The sequence below is a fragment of the Triturus cristatus genome, chromosome 9, assembly GCF_964204655.1.
Source record: "Triturus cristatus chromosome 9, aTriCri1.1, whole genome shotgun sequence".
Lineage (NCBI taxonomy): Eukaryota > Metazoa > Chordata > Amphibia > Caudata > Salamandridae > Triturus > Triturus cristatus.
This window is the reverse complement of record NC_140592.1, coordinates 856,325,630-856,346,346: the sequence shown is the minus strand read 5'-3', so window position 1 is coordinate 856,346,346 and position 20,717 is coordinate 856,325,630. Positions and strand designations below refer to the sequence as shown.

The window sequence follows — 20,717 nt, the reverse complement described above, 5'->3', positions numbered from 1 at the left end:
CCACGTGATTAGTGAAAAATAAAAAGGATTTAATTACCTACACACTCTCTAAGGTGTGTGGAAAAGGTGTCTGCACACTGGCGGACACCGCAGCGAAAAAAACCTGTGGGAGAAAAGAACATAGCACAAAGACATATGAAGCATCAACATTTTGTGCTGAGTATCGCCGCAACTATAAAATGCAATCTTACGTGCTGTGATGTATCCAACACTTGTAGTCGGTAGTGCCTGTGGCCACACACATACTGTACTGGTGTGGCATGCTGCTTTAATCTCACACTGATCAAAAATAACAAATGAGAGGACGCTGAGTGTCCTGTGAGCTCTATCGTTAAATTAGTGAACAGCAAGACCGGCAACAAGACAGGCAGGAAGGGTAGTGAACTATTTTCATGGGGTGCCTGGTGGAGGCAGTGGGCACCTTGAAGGGTGGTGCTGTGTGGCCACCGAGTGGTCAGACTTAATCGTAAATACCCAGTACGCACTCCTTTGGATAGGTTATCCAGGTGACAGTGTGCAATACATATGAGGTGCTGGGTACACAGAGGGGAATTGCCCCTATGTGACGCGCTGAGGTAACGGGGGGGGGGGGAAGACAAACAGAAGGAATTAAAAAGGAATTACACTATGGCTGAGTATTGGTCGCTGCTCAGGAAAGGGGAGGAGTGCGCTCCTTAAATCACAAATTCTGTGGGTAGGAAGGAACAAATCAGGCATGAAGATCGGGACATCATCGGCAGATGTAGACCGACAGGGAAACAGCGCGCGTCACCTTACTTGGTCAAGTAGCAGCATCCGTATACCACCTACTCAGGGCTCCCGGATCCCGGATGATGGTGTGTCTGAGGCGGAGGTGGAATAAGTAGTGGTAGGGGGCCATGGATTACGTGCTGGCCGTCCAGTAGGCGCTGCTGTGGCTAAGAGGTCTGTGCATGTGCGAGGCAGGGCTGCGAGTTGTGCGCGCATGCGTGGGGCGCGACTGAGCGTAGAGGTAGCTACTCCAGGGCGCATGCGCAGAGGAGCAGAGAAGCAGCGAATTGGAGGGCGCGAGCAGTGATAGCTTGAACGGGCTTAGGCATGTGGGTACTGGATGCCAAATCTAAAATATCGGTACCTGAAGTAAGCCTAGTGTGAGAAAGGCGTGGACCGAAAACAGGGGTGCAGATGTGGTGCTGGCATCTGGCTAATAAAGGTGAACAGTGGGGGTCGCCTCACGAAGGTACGGGGGCTACGGGTTCTGCCAGGAGAGGGCGAGAATCCAGTGCTGGCATAGAAGGCTACAGGAGGACGAATGAAGGGGTGGGATTAGGTTCTCCTGAGGCTATTCCATGGGATATTATCGTTGAGTCCAGTGGTATGGCTGGACAGACGATATATCCAACGTTGCTCTTGTTCCAGAAGGCGACTCTGGATATTAGGGAGGTTGTGGTCCAGGGCCTCTACCACAACCCATCTCATGTCATTGGTCGTGTGGCCTTTTTCCAAAAAATGGGTAGTCATTTTAGTTGTATTTTTCTTACATCGTATTGTACTACGATGTTCACAGATCCTTGTTTTTATTTTCCGAGTGGTCATGCCTATGTAGATGAGGTTGCAAGGGCAGGTGATCCGGTACACAACATTTTCCGAGTTGCAATTCGTATGTTTGCGGAGTTCCCAAGTTTTTCCCGGTTCAAGATTCAGTTGTTTGGTCGTCTCAGTGATGTGACAGACACTACAATTGCCGCATGGCCTCGTTCTTGGATATCTGGCCAGAGTCTTCCGCATCATCCACTAAGGATTGTATGCGAATCTTAAGGGAGGGGGTGGGATCATTTGTGAGCAACTCATAATTTTTGGTGTCGTTAAGTAGGCGCTCACACTCACGGTGATAGTCCTCTTTATTGAGTATTACCGTACCTACCCCTTTGTCCGCTGGTTTAATAATGATCTCTGGATTCTGCTTCAATGATTGTAGGGCCATGCGTTCCGCCTTGCTGGTGTTTTGGAACACGTGGGGTTCTTTGAGGGCTTCGATTTCTTTGAACACAGTCTGTTCGTATACCAAGATCTCGGGTGGTATGGAGCATGGTGGAGATAACCAAGACAGCTAACAAGAGGGCCAAAAACCAAAATCGCGAGGGCCTTCTTGAGAACTACATTAAGGCACCTACCAGTCCGCCACTCACATGTGTAACCACCTTTAACACAGTGACCAACAAAGTTGCTCGTATCATTAAAAAAAACTGGAGTATCTTGAACACAGGAAAACTCAACTGGGAACCTCCCCTCTTGGCCAACAAAAGAGCCCGCACCATCAAGGACACCATCGTATCCACCAGACCGATCTGCTTCCCCAAACCCACCAACACGGTCCTCAACGCATGGGGCCTCCCCAACGTCAAAGGGCACTTCCCATGCGGCAATTGTAGTGTCTGTCACATCACTGAGACGACCAAACAACTGAATCTTGAACCGGGAAAAACTTGGGAACTCCGCAAACATACGAATTGCAACTCGGAAAATGTTGTGTACCGGATCACCTGCCCTTGCAACCTCATCTACATAGGCATGACCACTCGGAAAATAAAAACAAGGATCTGCGAACATCGTAGTACAATACGATGTAAGAAAAATACAACTAAAATGACTACCCATTTTTTGGAAAAAGGCCACACGACCAATGACATGAGATGGGTTGTGGTAGAGGCCCTGGACCACAACCTCCCTAATATCCAGAGTCGCCTTCTGGAACAAGAGCAACGTTGGATATATCGTCTGTCCAGCCATACCACTGGACTCAACGATAATATCCCATGGAATAGCCTCAGGAGAACCTAATCCCACCCCTTCATTCGTCCTCCTGTAGCCTTCTATGCCAGCACTGGATTCTCGCCCTCTCCTGGCAGAACCCGTAGCCCCCGTACCTTCGTGAGGCGACCCCCACTGTTCACCTTTATTAGCCAGATGCCAGCACCACATCTGCACCCCTGTTTTCGGTCCACGCCTTTCTCACACTAGGCTTACTTCAGGTACCGATATTTTAGATTTGGCATCCAGTACCCACATGCCTGACCCCGTTCAAGCTATCACTGCTCGCGCCCTCCAATTCGCTGCTTCTCTGCTCCTCTGCGCATGCGCCCTGGAGTAGCTACCTCTACGCTCAGTCGCGCCCCACGCATACGCGCACAACTCGCAGCCCTGCCTCGCACATGCGCAGACCTCTTAGCCACAGCAGCGCCTACTGGACGCCCAGCACGTAATCCATGGCCCCCTACCACTACTTATTCCACCTCCGCCTCGGACACACCATCATCCGGGATCCGGGAGCCCTGAGTAGGTGGTATACGGGTGCTGCTACTTGACAAAGTAAGGTGACGCGCGCTGTTTCCCTGTCGGTCTACATCTGCCGATGATGTCCCGATCTTCATGCCTGATTTGTTCCTTCCTACCCACAGAATTTGTGATTTAAGGAGCGCACTCCTCCCCTTTCCTGAGCAGCGACCAATACTCAGCCATAGTGTAATTCCTTTTTAATTCCTTCTGTTTGTCTTCCCCCCCCCCCCCCCCCCCTGTTACCTCAGCGCGTCACATAGGGGCAATTCCCCTCTGTGTACCCAGCACCTCATATGTATTGCACACTGTCACCTGGATAACCTATCCAAAGGAGTGCGTACTGGGTATTTACGATTAAGTCTGACCACTCGGTGGCCACACAGCACCACCCTTCAAGGTGCCCACTGCCTCCACCAGGCACCCCATGAAAATAGTTCACTACCCTTCCTGCCTGTCTTGTTGCCGGTCTTGCTGTTCACTAATTTAACGATAGAGCTCACAGGACACTCAGCGTCCTCTCATTTGTTATTTTTGATCAGTGTGAGATTAAAGCAGCATGCCACACCAGTACAGTATGTGTGTGGCCACAGGCACTACCGACTACAAGTGTTGGATACATCACAGCACGTAAGATTGCATTTTATAGTTGCGGCGATACTCAGCACAAAATGTTGATGCTTCATATGTCTTTGTGCTATGTTCTTTTCTCCCACAGGTTTTTTTCGCTGCGGTGTCCGCCAGTGTGCAGACACCTTTTCCACACACCTTAGAGAGTGTGTAGGTAATTAAATCCTTTTTATGTTTCACTAATCACGTGGCACTCCTCACTTTGCCACTCACTTCACTCACTGGTCCTGACGAAAGCCCCTGAAACTCCTAAGTGGGTTGAAACATGTAGACCTACCACACATACAACTATTAGAAACTAATCTCTTTCGTAGTTGCACCACATAGTTTTATTTTAATATATCCTGAGCCGCCAATAATAAATTTACCTCGGCAAGGACTCTCAGAGATATTTTTAAGCCTTCACGACATCACACTTCTGCACCACACCAGCTCCGCTGTAGTCAGGCGTCGCAGCACAACCGGGAGGCACTCGGCCACCCGGTTGGGGCCCCTATGATGAAGCATGACATCAACCAGGTTGGTGTGTGAGGGGCCTTTTAACTAACCTAGTGGGTTCCCTATCACTGCTTCTCAGTGATTGTACCAACACCTTCGGGTTCGTCCAGCTTTGATAGAACTGATTTGATAATTTACACAAACTGTCTACCTCTGAAAATAGATTTCTACGAAACCTTACTAAACTACCTCAGAGTACTCCCCTGTGCCCTCTGTTTTATGACCTAGGAATGAGACCAATAGCTTTAATTGCCTCGTTTCGCCCCATATTGTATTGGCGGCGCTTATGGGTCACTCCAGAACTTAGGCTCTTTGCTCTTGGTCTTATGGATATTATTAGATTGGACATCTTCCATAAGGTTAAGTGGCTCCGTAGGATATATGAGTCGCTTAAGGACCTGGGCCTAACAACCTTGTGGGAGGATCCACTTAATGCTAGCTTTCCGCCTAAGCAAGTTTTGAAGGCTTTGTATTGGGAAATGGTGGCTACTCGAGTTTACAGAAGTACAGCCCGCTCTCTTTGACTGGTGTATTCTTTGATTTCAAGGATACGACCTCATTGGCAACCTTTTGGGATGACATTACAAATCCTCTGGATAGGAAGCTTTATTTTCTTTTTTTTTTTTTTTTTTTTTTTTTGAAACAGTTTATTACAGAATCCAAAAGATATACAAAGATGGGCCTACAACCTTCAGGCCGGCCGCTAGCAGACAGAAAGAGCATATAATACAAACAGTAGAACACACGCTGCGGCAGAAGAGAGATCACAGGAGTTGAAAGAAGTGTTGGCAGCCACACCATCCGGACCCCACACAACGGTTTCATTTTTATATAAATAACGAAGAAAACAAGTCCACAAGGCAACCCACAATAGGAAACAATAGCATGTGCTCCCCTGGGGGGGACCCTACCGGTCCACAGGAATATCAAGGGGGGGGATAGGTCGGGACGGAGACAAAGTGGACTAAAGCCCAGAACCAGGAAGACAAGCAGGCTAAGGAGACGGGGCCGGTGACGGATCAGGCGTCGGCGGCGGGGTACAGATTCCCCCACGGTAGGCGTTCCAGGGGCCCCACACTTTCACCCATTTCCCAGGCTTACCTCTCGCAACATACACCACCTTTTCCCGAAAACATACACCAATCCATGTTGTCCTTCCACGCCGAGACAGTCGGTGACCTCTGGGAACCCCACAATTGCGCAATATCACGCTTGGCCACCATATATCCCAGAGTCACCCACCACGTCTGCGGCACTGAGTAGTCGGTTGGCTCCCACACATTCAGGAGACATCTCCTCGCCTCGGGCAGCAGCGGCACATGCGTAACTGCCTGCAAGACCTCGTGCACACCACGCCAGAATCGCGCCACCTCCGGGCATTCCCACAATATATGGAGAAAGGTCCTCAAAGAACCACACCCACGCTTACACAACCCGTCCACAGCATAGCCCATACGCATCAGACTCGGCCCCGTAACATAGACCCTATGGAGTATCTTGAGCTGGACGAAGCGAAGGCGAGCCGGTATGGCCACCTCTTTCGGGGAGGCCACCGCAGACACCCAGTCCTCGTCATCCAGTTCCAATCCATCAGCCCCCCACGCCTCACGAAGGCCAGTCAGCAGTCCCGAGCGATCATTGATGAGTTTTTTGTAAATTAATGAAATCGTGGCGTCCGGTACATGCCCATCTAGCACTCTATCCTCCAGAGGGGAGTACTCTGGGATGGAGGCAACGTCCGGGAATACGGAGCACAACGCATGACGGATCTGCATATATCGAAAGTACTCCCTGTCCTGCAACTGGAATTCCGTCTGCAGCACATCGAACGTTTTGAATCCCCCCCTCGTCCAGAGATCGCCCACCCTGCTGATGCCTATCATGTCCCACTTCTCAAAGCCCTTCGAGGTCCACAGGGAGCCCAGCCGCTCAGATGCGTATAGTGGCGTTGCCCGGGTCAAACGATCCTTCCACCCCATCGCCAAGTTAGCCGCGTGCCACACTCACACCATGACCCGCGTGGGGCCCGTCAGACGTGCGTCGAGCGAGCTAGAATAAAGCGCCCGATTATAGTCGCCGCCCGGCAGTAACATTTTATCCATCTCAAAGGCCGGGTTTAGAGCGGGCCCGTAAAGGCCGTGATTTATCGCAGCCAGCTGGGAGGCCCAGTAATATCGCTTGATGTCTGGGAGGGCAACCCCCCCGTCGTACCACGGGAGCGTCCGCTTCGCCAGGGCGATACGCGGTCTACCCTCCCAGAACAGGCGGCGCTGCAAACTCTCCACCTCGCGAAAGTAGCGCGCCGGGACAACGTCCATTGTGTTCTGTAAGGCGTACAGGAAACGTGGCCGCGACATCATCTTAAACAATGCCGCCCTGCCGAGCGGCGAGAGCGGCAAGCGCCTCCAACGCGCGACATCATCCTTCAGGCGCTGGAGGAGGGGAAGCAAGTTCTGTTTATACCGGGCCTCCGCGTCCAGGGTAATGAAGATACCCAGGTACCTAAATCCCCGCGGGGCAATCTGGATAGGACAACCCCGCGGAAGGATAGGAGCCTCCCCAGAGAGGACATACACACAAGATTTAGCCCAATTGATGACTAGGCCGGAGTTGAGGCCAAATGAGTGCAATACATCAACCAGCACTATCAGCGATTTACGCGGGGAAGCCAGGTACAAAAGAATATCATCAGCGTAAAGAGATACGCGGTCCTCATACTCGGGGGTCCATCGGAGACCACGGATAGAAGGATGCCACCGCAGCCACTCCGCCAGGGGCTCCAAGGCAAGCGCGAAGAGGAGCGGCGATAACGGGCAGCCCTGCCGCGTGCCCTTGCCCAGCTCAAACGGAGCCGACACTCTACCGTTTACAGCCACCTGCGCCAGCGGTCCGGAATACAACAGTTTCACCCAACCGATGAATCCCGGGCCAAACCCAAACTTCGCCAGCGTCGCCCAAATATATGGCCACTCAAGTGTGTCAAACGCCATAGTGGCGTCCAGGGACGCCAAAATGGCCGGCTCCCGTATGAACGGGACACGCGCGAGCACCCCCATGCAAGCGCCGCAGGTTGAGCGCAGTGTTGCGATGAGGGATAAAACCGGACTGATCCTGGTGAATCAGATCGCACACCACGCCAACCAGCCGATTGGCCAACACCTTGGCGAGAATTTTGGGTTCCGCATTCAGCAGCGAAATGGGCCTGTAGTACGTGACCCGGTCCCGCGGCCTCCCCTCCTTGTGAATAACCACGATAGTAGCCAGACGCTGGTCTAGCGGGAGGGAACCCGCCGAACGGGCCGCAAGGAACATAGCACGGAGATGCGGCGCCAGCGTATCCGGTCGCAGTTTGTACAATTCGATAGGAAGACCATTAGGACCCATGGCCTTGTCGGAAGCGACCGAACGTATGGCGAGGGCAATTTCCTCAGATGTTGGGGTGGCGTCCAACGACACCCTGTCCTCCTCCGAAAGGGAAGGCAGCGCGATATCCCTGAGCAGGGCATGGGAATCATCTTCCGAGCGGGAGGACACCGGGGAATACACCCCATGGAAATATTCTGCAAAGCAATCAACAATTTCTTCCGGTTCAGTGACACACACACCATCCAGTTTCTCAATCGACGGGACAACTCGACTCGCTCTCTCCTTTTTATCCAGCCACGCAATCCGTTTCCCAGCCTTATCACCCACATCATACAGTCTCCCCTGTTGCTCTCTACTGAGGCCCCTGGCCGCCTCAGTGACGAGGGCCTTATAGGCCGCCTGCTTGAGTCGGAGAACATGTAGTTTGTCATCCGTCACCCCACATTCCAGGTCACCCTCCAACTCGGTTATCTCAGTTTCAACACAGGTCACCTCCTCCCGCTCGCGCTTCCGGGAATGGGAAATAAGGGACAGGGCCTCCCCCCGGAGTACCGTCTTGAAAGCCTCCCACAGGGAGACTGCCGCTGACACTGACCCCACATTATCGTCAAAATATCGCTTAAGGGATTTAACCAATTCTGCGCGAATGGTGGGGTCACGCAGGTACCAGGGATTAATCGGGACCACCCTACCCTCCCCCCTCGGGAGAATGTCGAAGTGCAACAGGAGCGGGGAGTGGTCTGAAATACCCCGCGCCAAATGGCGCACCTCCCCGATCCTCCCCGCATGCGCCGCCGGCACCAGGACATAATCTAGCCTTGAGAAACTGCCATGGGCCCCGGAATGAAAGGAATACTGTTTCTGCGTAGGGTGTTTCAAACGCCAACAATCCACCAACCCCAAAGTATCCAAGAGGCCAGATAACCACGCTTGGGCACGGGGGAGATCCCTAGGGGGGTGACGGTCCTCAGTTCCGGAAACCACTGCGTTGAAATCCCCCCCCAACCACTAGAATCCCCTCCGGAAGGCCAAGGAGGAGGCGCCCCAGTTCCGCAAAAGTAGTCGTTTGCAACCCTGGCGGGACATAGACAGAAACAAAAACAATCACTCTGCCCTCCATTCTACCCACCAGAACCGTATAACGTCCCCTGTCATCATGGAGCACCTCATCAACTTCCAATGGGAGCGAGGTTTTAGCCATGATGCCCACACCCCTGGAACCAGACGTGAAGCCCGAATGGGCCAGAAGGCGGTAGCCCCGTCGATTCATAGCACGAAAGGAGTTGCCAATGAGGTGCGTCTCCTGCAGAAAAACTATATCAGGTGAAATTCGTTTCAGAAACTGCAGGACCACACCCAGTTTTATCCTGTCCCCCAGTCCATTGACATTCCAGGACAAAAGACTCAGTCCCCTACCCCCCATCATAGCCGAAAGCGATCAATCGTCCCCCCGAGAGCACTTTAGGAATAGCACAACAATACTTTTGCCTTGTGGTACAAATGAACAATACCCCACCCCAACCCAACCGCCCCAACAAAACTCCCCCCTCCCTGCACCCCTGCATGAGCCCAGACAGCCCCCCCAACTTGCAGTGTGCCTGTCGCCCCTATATAAGTGGAACTAGCTAGACCCCCTAGAGGAGGAAAGAGTACCCCCTCAAGACCCCGCACAGCCTCCAAATGAGGGGAGACGAGTACCACAAACAAAAGACCCTAAGCTTGGCCGAAAGTGGCCGCGTCATCCGGAGTGAGCCCCGGCATCAGTACCTCCGACCCGGTCCAGTGGGCAATCTCCTCCCGCAGCCCCCCCCCCCGCCATCCCGATCATGACCCCCAGACAAAGTGTCCAGCCAGTCCCCGGCCATTTCAGGACGGTCAAAAAAGTGAGTGCGACCATCCACCTCCACCCGCAGCCTGGCCGGGAAGAGCATGGCGTATTTTAAGTTCATGCCTCGAAGCCGCCGCTTGACGCCCAGGAAACTCAGTCTCTGCTTCTGGACCGCTTGGGTGAAGTCAGGATAAAAGTTCACCTCCATGTTCTCCAGCTTAGTCGGCCCTTGCAGTCTGGAAGCTTGCAAAATCGCATCCCGGTCCCGAAAGTTAAAGATACGGGCAATAAGAGGCCGCGGAGGGGCTCCAACCTTCGGTCTGCCCCCGGGAACTCTATGGGCCCTCTCCACGGCAAAGAATTTACTCAGCCCTCGAGGCTGGAGATGGGTAGTGATCTGGTCCTCCACGAAGAGATCCGCCGCCGACTCCTCCCGTCCCTCGGGCACTCCGATGATGCAGATATTATTCCTCCGGGCCCGGCTTTCGGAGTCCTCCAGGTGCCGATCCATGAGCGCACTCGCCTGACGGAGCCGGTGCACCTCCGTTTGAAGGGCCGCCACCTCAGTCGTGAGGCCCGACGCGGTGTGGGCCAAAGAGTCGACCCGGTCGTTGGTCTTGGAGAGATCAGCTCTCACAAGGTTGACATCAATGAGGACCGCGTCGATTTTGTGCGCTAAAGTGTCGAACTGCTGGCCCACCGAGGCCTTCATCTCAGCAATGGCGCTCATGACGTCTTGCAAAGACAGATCCGTGGGCAAGTCCGGGGCATCCGGGGGGCACTCAGAGGACTTGTGCGATCCGCCGGGAGACCCCTTCGGGAGGGTGTAGCGGTCCACGATGTTGGCCTGATGTGCGGCGCCACGCCGGGTTGACTTGGCCTTCAAACGATCCCCATCCTGCTTCGTGGCCATCGTCGCGGGTCTCACACCCGCACCAGTCACGCAGTGAAGAGCAAGCAATCAAGGCCACGAACTCCGGGGGGGCCACCCCAGGACGGCAGAGCGGGCCACAGCAGGCAGGCAGGCAGGGTCTCCCAGCGAGGCCACCCCAACACAAAGAGCGCCGTGATCCCACTTGCGAAAACGGCAAGGGGGCGTGAAAGTGAAAGTGTGGGGTACGCGACTCGCCAGGCCCAGCCCGCCGTTGTTGTTCACTTTGCCACTGGGTCGCCCCCAAACGCGAATCCGGGGTCAGGAGAGAAGTAGGCCGCAAACTTCAATCGGTGCTCACTCCGGCACCCGAGGTCCGATCCGAAAACGGGAAACGGGTACCACCTCGGCTCAGGCTCACCGACACAGTCCCCTCAACCGATGCAGGATGAAGACAGGATAAACGTAGGAGGTTGCAGAGGTCCTCGGGAGCCTCGCACCTACGCGGCCATCTTGGTTGCGCGCTAGGCTCCTCCCCCGGAAGCTTTATTTTCAATTCAGAGTAGGCAGTCTCCCAGTAAGAGAGTTTTCATCTAGATGGGCCTTGTCTAATGTGCTCAATTGTCCTGGCTGTACTGCATCTGTTGAATCTGTCAACCACTTCTTGTTTCAATGTCCATCCTATGCAATTCCGCGCCGGACCTGGTTAAAATCAATGTGCCGGCAGTTGGGCACGAGAAATGCCAAAGTGGCAGTGCGAATTATGCGTTCTGCTGAAATCCCACTTGTTCATATTTCTGTCGCTAAGTTCCTTGGAAGGGCCTGGGTGATCAGGAGTAAAATGTTGGTTGGGTAAATCATCCTAGACCCTGAAATGTTAATCTTTCTGCAAATACCTTTATTTATTGTTTTAAACCATTTTAATATGTTCTGACTATTTTGTACATATATAAATTTTTGTACACTTTTATGATAATTGTCGAATAAAGCTTTCTTGACTGACTGACTGTAATGCGCTGTGTAGCATTCGGGAAGGTTGGTCATGCATCATTGGGGATATAACTCCACTTAACTCAATACACATTTGATGTTAAGGTGCCACACAAACCTGACTCGACTTCCTGTAGTTTTAATGTAATTTCGTGCGGAGAATATTTGGGCATCCTGCCACCCACTGGCTTTTGAATGTACTGCATGATCACCAGTACACATAAATAATTGGAAGTGGTAGTTGGTAGGGACCATCCTTCTTATTCCTAAAACGAGACACTTTATTTATGTTGTGTTTGTTTTGGTCATGCAATGCGGTGACCTCCATTAATTTCACACGCCTTAACCCCTTCAGTGCCCATGACGAGCTGGACTCGTCATGGGCTGCGGTGGCGCTGTGCCCATGACGAGTCCAGCTCGTCATGAACTCCGCCCGCTAATGGAAGGCGCGGCACTGGGCGGGGAAAGGGGTGGGCATGCAAGGGGTTAAATCGCAGCGTGTCACCTCTGTGAATTGATCCTTCAACATCAATTGTTTCATGCGTAAGCGTTTTCATACATTATTTATGATTGGTTTTATTTTATGGAAAATTAGTTCAATAGTGACAACGTGCAGAATGGTAAAGTGCTTTTACTTTTCATTGAAATGACTGCACGTTTCAGAAACCTTGAAGACTTGGTGATCAAATTATATAAACCTATAGAATCCGCTGGTCTTTAGTGTTCCTAAGAGGAACAATTCAAAAGCAATTAAGAAGCACACGTAGTACTGACATGAATCTAGTGTAAAAAAACTGAAAAAAAGTCCTATTTAAGAGGACGGAATCCTATCACCCAACAGGGTGGTATGCTTCATCATCTGGGATCTCCTCCTAGTTGCAATCCCTAGGGCAACCAAGGGCTACAACCCCTCACTGTGAGGGGGGAGCTCACGGATGTTTTACCAGAGGGACAGTGTCTGATCTCCTAAGATCTCCGAAGCATGTGTGAAATTATGTGGGGTGAGGTGTTTGCTGTGTCAAAAGTTATTCAAGTGATTTAAAATTTACTACCAAGCGAAAAAAGGTATGTTTAATGGTTATCGCTAGGTGTGAAACAATAAAAACAGTGCAAATGCGATCTGAATATATGTGTGATCGCGTAGGTCTAGAAAGAGGGTCTACATGTTTCAGCCATAACGATTGTACTCTGATCTTGGCCTTCCTCGGGACCAGAATGGAAATGCTACTGCAAAAATAGTGTGTATAGAACAAAATCAAAATACAGTGATAACACGTAGGTGGAACGTTACAACCTACAGTCACCTGTGGACTTCATTGCGAAAGATCTACAGGATTTGTCTTGTCACCTGAAATAAATATATAGACACAGTGACATTCTATTCGTTATTAATACCTAAATAGTGCCAGTATGTGCTTTCAAACCATATTATATCACTCTAGGAACTACTGGATCATGTATGTTCCTTGTATTGCTTAATTGTTAATGCAATCACATTTTTTTTTTTTTTTTTTTTTTACAATCTATTTCAAAGTTTCATTTCCTTACCCGTTCTTGTACGGGTGAAATCCTCACCACTCCTGGCAACAGCTCAGGGCGTGAGGTACTGCTCTGTGGGGAGTAAAAAGAAAATCTAGATTCATGGAATTGTTTCAATAAACCATAAATCTATTTAACTCCCTGGTAAAATCAACTCCCAATTAATCTAAAAAAAATCCTTGTTTAAATAATGATATGCCCTCTTCTTATAACCTTGTTTCTTAACATCTTTAAAGGACATGCTAATGCTATGATATTCTAGCGTATGAGCACAAACACAGTATTGATATTTGAGTGCCCTCATTGACCAATTACATGCAAGTCAATGTAGTAATAGTATTTATCCTTCAACAACGCTGGACGCTATGTAAAAGTCTGTAGTTTTCATAGCCCATAGAATACAGTCCTAGTTCTAAAATAGTACCCTGGACTGATCTGGAAAGCACACCCTGACTCACCTCTGTCTGTACCCCGGACCGTCTTCTGGCTGTCCCAAGCGGTAAACGATAGGAGAGTGAGTGCGCTATTTATGCTAAGTTTCTCACTGTAAGTGGATGCAGCTGGCTCCACTGTTTGCGTCTCTTCCGCAAAGCGTCATTCCGTACTGAATGACGATGGGAAATGTAGTTTGAGCGTATCAAGAGGCTCCGCTGGAAAAAGTTGTATGTTGTTTTTGACTCCGTAAGCTCTCACTTGACTATGACAATTTCGTAACGGCCTGCGCGCATCATAACGCAGCATATAATGCGACGATATGATATCCCATTTTCCATAAAACAGTGATATTGTAATACTCACGATGCGTCCTTGCCGTAAACAGACAGTGACTCATGGAAAACGTAGTTTCTTCACTGCTAAAATGGTATTCATAGCGGTAAAGTCACGTTTTTAGCTATGCTGATCCCGTTTCAATTTGAGCGCGGCATAGTATATGGAGCGGCGCGACAGAGTGAAATCCCTAGTATTACTGCCCTATTCTACAAAACTCCAGATCTTGGTTACTATGTATCCAGAGTCTTCCCATTCAATGATGTTCTAACAGTGTCCACGGAATTTCATCATTCAAACCCAGAGTGTCACTGCGTAACTACTTCCACCTGTATGGATTCCTGTAGTAAGGCACTTTATTTGGTTTCATACCCTAAAAAGGAAACTATTGTATAGGATGAGATACACGAACCACACTATCCAGGATTCATTAGGATGATTGTGCTTTTAAGGATATGTACTGATAATGATTCGAGATACCAAGCTTGCACTAATGGGTTATGTTTTTGGCTTTTACACCAACAATTTACTTTGAGTTGTAATTGGCAACTGCTTGAAGATATATGAATTCATATAAATCTCGCATCACTGGGTTATGTTCTCTGCCTTTACTCTGTGTTAATAATCACTTTAGGTTGCAGTTGGCAACTGCAGGTAGATTATACGTACGCCACGAGTATGCCCCATAACTTTTATTTTAGGGAAAAGGGTAACTACATTTCCCATGAGTCAGCACCTGTAAAGATGCGGCAGATTCAGGAACCAGTTCTATCCGGATATGTGATTGGAGCTGGACTTTGGTACTACTTCCACCTGTATGTAGTCCTGTAGTAAGGCACTTTATATGGCTTCATACCGTAAAAAGGAAACTATTGTATAAGATGAGATACACGAACCACACTATCCACGATTCATTAGGATGATTGTGCTTTTAAGGATATGTACTGATAATGACTCTTTGGGAATTGATACTTCTAGTGTCTATCGGCTCCTGCTGAGTCCCCTTCTGTGAGCCGTTCCCAGATTCCAGACTGACTCCAGAAAAAAATGAATGTGTCTACAACCCCCCCCCCCCCCCCCCCCCCCCGCCACACACACATTTTCGAGACTGTTCGTTCTGAAGTCTTTGAAGTATGCACTAACGTTTCCTGTCTGATTTGGATGCTCTGGTCTTTGTAAATCAGTAGATCTGGATGGTGAAAGTGATCATGATGGTCTTTTACCACCTCTTTGTACACTTGACTAGAAACTGTTTTCTGAAAAGGAGAGTGCAGTAACAGAGCCATTACTCTCATTGTAATTAATAAAGCTACTGTAATCCGCATGATTCTAATGTATATGCATACACTCTGCTGAGATTTTAGTGGCTAACCACGCTTTTGAACCTACATTTTCTCTTAATGAGGCCGTACTTCCTCTTGTTAAGAAGCCCCAGGACAAGCTGCAGTCTGCTCCCTGGGCTGCAGGAAGATAAAAGTAAAATCCGGCTTCTACTGACTTGACATTCTTTCCTCCCAGACTTGCGAAGCCTGTTGGCCTAGACTTCTTCCTCAAAGTTTAAGCAAACACTTATTCCAAACTGCCACCTAACAAAGAGTCTAAGACGATGAATGCTTAAAGTACAGAAGTGTGTTTCTGAGAGTTTTGCTCTTCAGGCGACTAATGCCAGTGGTCTGTTTAGCCAGATAAAATGCATGCTCTTTGGGAAGATGGTGACTGGTGGTACCTATTCTCCTAGAGCTTATGATGGATTAGTTGAATACGGTTGAGGCTGCCGGTCTGTGCATATTTGTTTGTACTTTACAGATACTGCTGGACTCTCAATGGGAAAAGGTGTGGTCATAAGAATGCATGCTTGAATAAGATGTACAGGATTTTCTGGTGATGTCCAAACCTATCGTAGATACTCCTGTACTCCTTTTCATGGAAACGTTTTGGAGCGAAAACTGATGGCTTACCTAAAGTTTTCAAGGAAAGTGAAGCTATTGTTAGAGCTTTTAGTTCGGTCTCTTCTCCAAAAAAAGGTTTGAGAATAATACACTAGTTTTTCGAGGTTACAGCCATCAACCTCGTGGACCAAGACTATCCACAACTTCACGCCCTATACAACAGTATTTTAGGCACTTTTGGGGCACAGAGGTGATATCAGAATGACGCCAACACAATTGCTGTCTTTTCCCTAGCTACTCCAGTTGCACTAGAGCCTCTCTGAAACCTTAGATTAGAAACTTTGGTTCTCCAGTTGGTGGATGTGTGAAAGCATTTTTTAAAGATTGCATTTGATTTGAGGCCAGTTGTTCTTACAGAATATTTGCTACAATGACCTTTTCTTCCCTTTACAAGGCCTTTACACATTCCACCTCCGTCCTCAACCCAACCCCACCCCACCATGAACATTTTGAGGAGAGAGATTGCTGTATTAATTTCGAAAGTCTCCCTGTCTCAAAGGGAAAAGGTTTTCTACTCTGTGGGGCTTTATCATGCCAAATAAGGAATTTCAGACCTGGTTATTAAGCAGATTCCTAGGCAACTAACCTTTCAAGTTGACGACTTTGTCATGTTGTGCAAGCGTTGACTGAACAATTGCAATGTTTCCCTCCTTTGTAAGTCGCATACTTCTATATTCCTACAGCAGAGGTATGAGCTCTTTCTTTGTTTTGTGGTAGGCGACTATTAGTTTGAGGTTTTGCTTTTTGGTCTCTTTGGCACAAAGGGTGTTCACCAAGATCCTGGTAGTGATTGTGGCACATTTGCATTATTAAGGGGTACATTTATATCCTTATTTAGATGATTGGCTAATAAAGGCATGGTTTAAAGAGTAGGTTTTGTAGTACCAGAAAAGTACTGTTATCCTTTTGCTGGAGCTAGAGTTTTCAATACATTTCTAGAAACAATCTTTTTACTTTCTCGGACTTTGTTTCATAGGGGTAGTGTTGGATCCTCCGGTCATTTAAATTTCCCCTGGTGCACAAAAAGTCTCCCCTTTCTAATGTAGTGCGGCATTGCAAAACTACTCCAGTGCAGCCTGACCATATGCAGCTGAGGCTTCAAAATGTAAAAGTATCTTGGATTTGGCTACTCTGTATTCCTTTGCTTATTAGATGAGTTCCGTGGATGTTAAAAATGAAGTGGAATCCGTTCTGGTGAAATCAGTTTGATAAAAATGTGTTGATGACCAATTTTTCTGAACTGAATAAGTGGACATCCCTACACTATTCTACCCAAAGGGTAGTTGTTTCTGACCCAATCACCACCTTAATCAGAGGAGGGAGAATAAAAGGTGAGGGTTATAGGTTGGGAGTTCATGGTATTGGAAGACCGCTCCTTGCAGTTCAGTTGTTGCACCGAATGCTCTTTGGTCACTTTTCCACGTGGGGCGTGTGTGTTTTTTTATTTCTTTTGCAGGACAGTGGGGCGATGCATCTAGAAGCGGAGGAGGGTGTTGCTGATGGGAAGGCGCTATAGAGTGGCCAGCAGTGTCCGCATCCTTGCACTTTTTTTTGTTCTGGCCGGTGGGCAGGGAAGAAAGCAGCGACAACGGGAGAGAGGAAATGGTGCATGATAGTAATGTTTATAAACAAAAAAAACATTGGCACCGCCAGCGCTGGCCACATCATAGTGCTTTATTTGTTTTGGTGGTTTGGACAGGGACAACCTGGACAATGGAAGGAGGGGGGCAGGGGGCAAGCATCAAGACAGAGTGGGACGGGGCAAGCAACATGGACAGTGGGTGAGGACAAGCAACAATACAGAGGGGGACAAAAGCAGAAGGGTAAGAGAACAACATGAGTGGGGATGGGAGAGAAGCCTATGAGGGAGACGACCTGCAAATGTGTACACTCATTTGGTGTACTTCAACAAAATGAAACGAGTACCTCCAAAAAATGCCCGCAATGGAAGGCCACAGTGTGAAGCAAGCACATGCGGACTAAAGAAAAGCAAAGCGAGTGACAATGAAGCCACCCATTTTGTTGTAAGCCAACAAAATGTCTTGCAAGTTACAACGCGCACACCATCTCAAGCAAGGCCTAAAAATTAGCTGATGGTTCATAACCTCATTTTCCTCTTCATTTTCTCTGCAGTTTTGGACATCTGTAGTCCTTTTTTTTAAATAGTTAAGCTTGCTTTCCCTTTCACCCACTATTGATTAACTTTGTATTTCACTAGGAGGATGCCTGTTGACTAGACGAGAAAAAACTGATCTCACCTTGGGTACAATATTTCATGAGAGAACCCCATCCTTACTTATATTTCACTATGATCATTGTCCTGCTTCAACTATCCAGTTACATTTTCAATTCTCAATGTCCCTTTCTGATTTACCTGTATAGCCGATATCAATCCCAATTGTTATTGCTTTTGTTAATATTCTTATTCTGACCTTTCCAAATAGCAAATATTGGGTCTACGACTTGGTTCATCTCAAAATGAGCACCACCAGGACCTGTTTTAGTATCAGCAGGGTGTTGATGCCGAATTGCTGGGATTCCTACTTCAGAGTTGTCAACATCTCGTCTGCATAATTCAGAGGGTTTATTTTGCCAAATTTGTTGTAGCTCCTTTGAAATGGGAAATATGTATTCAGTGTATTCTGCTGTTTGATTATAAAGTGTACTTTAAAGACTGGATAAAATAAGATTTTGGTTTCTCAGCTTTCACTTTTTTTTTTCTTTTTGCCATTTCCTTTAAGAGTTCAGGGGCCCATTAGAAGCATATTTTTGTTAGCTGAACCAGATTACCAATAGTAAAGATGTTTCTACTATCCATCAGGATACTTCAAGATTGATCACAAGATCCCTTTGAATTCTCCCCATTAAACTTAATTTGGCTCACATTTTCCATATTACCAGTTATTTTAGCAGTAAGCACTATGCGGCAATCAGTAAATAACACCTTTCAAAATTTTGGGAACCTCAGCTAAATTTTAGTAATTACACTGCAAGTGCATTTGTTCACCTGTTCTTGTTCTACCGGCGTTTCTAGTGCTTGTTTTATTTGTCTACTTTGTTGTCCAATATCACAACATGTCAGGCTAAAGTATGGAGAACTTAATTGAGCTTTCACTTTGTCAGATTATTAATTTAACTACTTTATGTATGCATCGAGAGCAGCCCAATGCTTTAATGTAAAGACTTTGTGCAATTCTCCGGCTTTAAAACATTAACGCCTGTTATTGCAGATACGTTATTCTGTACCTTTTTCTTTTGAGACCTGTATTTGCACATATTCTGGAGTCGAAAAGTAGAGGGTCTAGAATTGATTTCACTCAGCATTGGATAGAGTATTTGTAGAGAGCACCATCACCCTCAAAGGTATCCTGGCGCTGATTCCGTTTGCAAGCAGGATTTTGCCATTTATTTTTCTTCAAGATGGCCAAATTATTTCTAGTTATCCTTTTAATATTAACTTTTGACATGCTCCTAGTGAATATTAGCTCAGCATATATCGCTTAAACGTCCTTCACTATAGGAGCTTCAGATGAATCTAATTAGTAGTGATTCTACCTACAACATTTGATCTGTTGCTCAAAGGGCAATTCTTTGGTCCTTTCTTCACCCGATAGTTCATTTTCTGTTTGGGGTAATAAATTAAATCTTGTGATGTCACTGTATTAGAAAATATTTTTACATGTATTAACATTTGTTTCCTTTAGCAGACCTGCTCTTTAATTTATTTACAGTCGTTTTATCTTCGGTTTGCCTTCTATCATACCCCTTTCTGCTCTTATCTTCTGGCAGTGTTATGGCTGTGTAAGGAAGATGCTTCCTATAGATGAATGTAGATTGAAAATCCATTTTGACATATTTACCATTTTCTTTTCTTTGACAGAAATTGCCAAGTCATGTCAGGAAAGGGAAAATCTTGGCATGCTGGTCTGGTCACCTAACCCTAATTTGTCTGAAGCAAAACGTAAGTTTTATTTTGTTCACACTCTTAATGATGTGTAATTGATGTTTTAATGCAAGTTTGCCACATGTCACTTTCCCTCAAGGGAAACCTTTTTTCTCAAACCTTTATTGAACACTTATATTTTAGGCTACTAGATATTATGATGAAATTTAATGTGTTCTGACAAGTCTTTGTATTCAGTGAATTTAAGAACCTCTACTAGCAGTAATCGGATAGTTTGGGGAAAAAACCCGTACCAGACTGTAACATGTGAGCTGCCGACACTGTCTTTAGTACTAAATTGAGTTCCATACACTCCTAAATTCTTCTTTCTTTCACTCTGTTTCTTACTTTCATTTCTTCCACAGTTTTTATGTCCTTTTCCTTCCCTTTCTCTGTGCCCTCGATCACTGTCTCTGCTTTGTCTTCGAACTAGTCCTTGCCAGGTGCAGGGCAGTCTTTTGTATTTTTAACTGATATGTCTTGCATTTCTTCCCCGTAAGTGGCATTATACATTAAAAATCAACCCCTTTCTTCTCTGCCGTTTTGTACATTTGAATAATCCTTCCCTATTTGGCAAAGTGCAGAAAAAAATGTTGCATTTATATATTTTAATGTTTGGAGAACTAATGTTGGGAACAGCTGTAGAGTTGCAGAGGCCATTTGTGTAAATATTGTGTCATACTTTGTTGACCATAGGTATTGAGTATTGGGCCTGGGAAAAAACTGACTGCTCTCTACCAAGATAATATAGTATTGTTTGCCTATCAATTGATGAGAGATTAAACAAGATTTCACCAAAATGGCCTTTTCTCAATTGTTGGTGATTTGGAATTGATAATTAGCTTACTGGATAGGGAGGTATGTTCAGTGATTGCTTTCTGTGCACTTTCTTTTTACATGAGCCAGACCGAATTGAGACCTTCAATCTTCACATTGAAATACGAAATCTGTGCCTTCATCCTAGTCCCAAGATTTGCATTTAGATGTTTTCTCACCTAGACTGGAAAATGTGGATGCTGGACG

General features: G+C 47.4%; 1 protein-coding gene across 2 annotated transcripts in view; it reads left to right on the top strand.

Annotated features, from left to right (window-relative positions):
- Positions 1-20,717, top strand: part of RCOR1 (REST corepressor 1) — an 839,441-nt gene that overhangs the window by 50,711 nt on the left and 768,013 nt on the right. For both annotated transcript variants that reach the window (XM_085626333.1, XM_085626332.1), the window contains exon 3: positions 19,632-19,712. In XM_085626333.1, the coding sequence (XP_085482459.1) occupies positions 19,632-19,712 (81 nt within the window). The remainder of the gene's footprint in view (positions 1-19,631; positions 19,713-20,717) is intronic.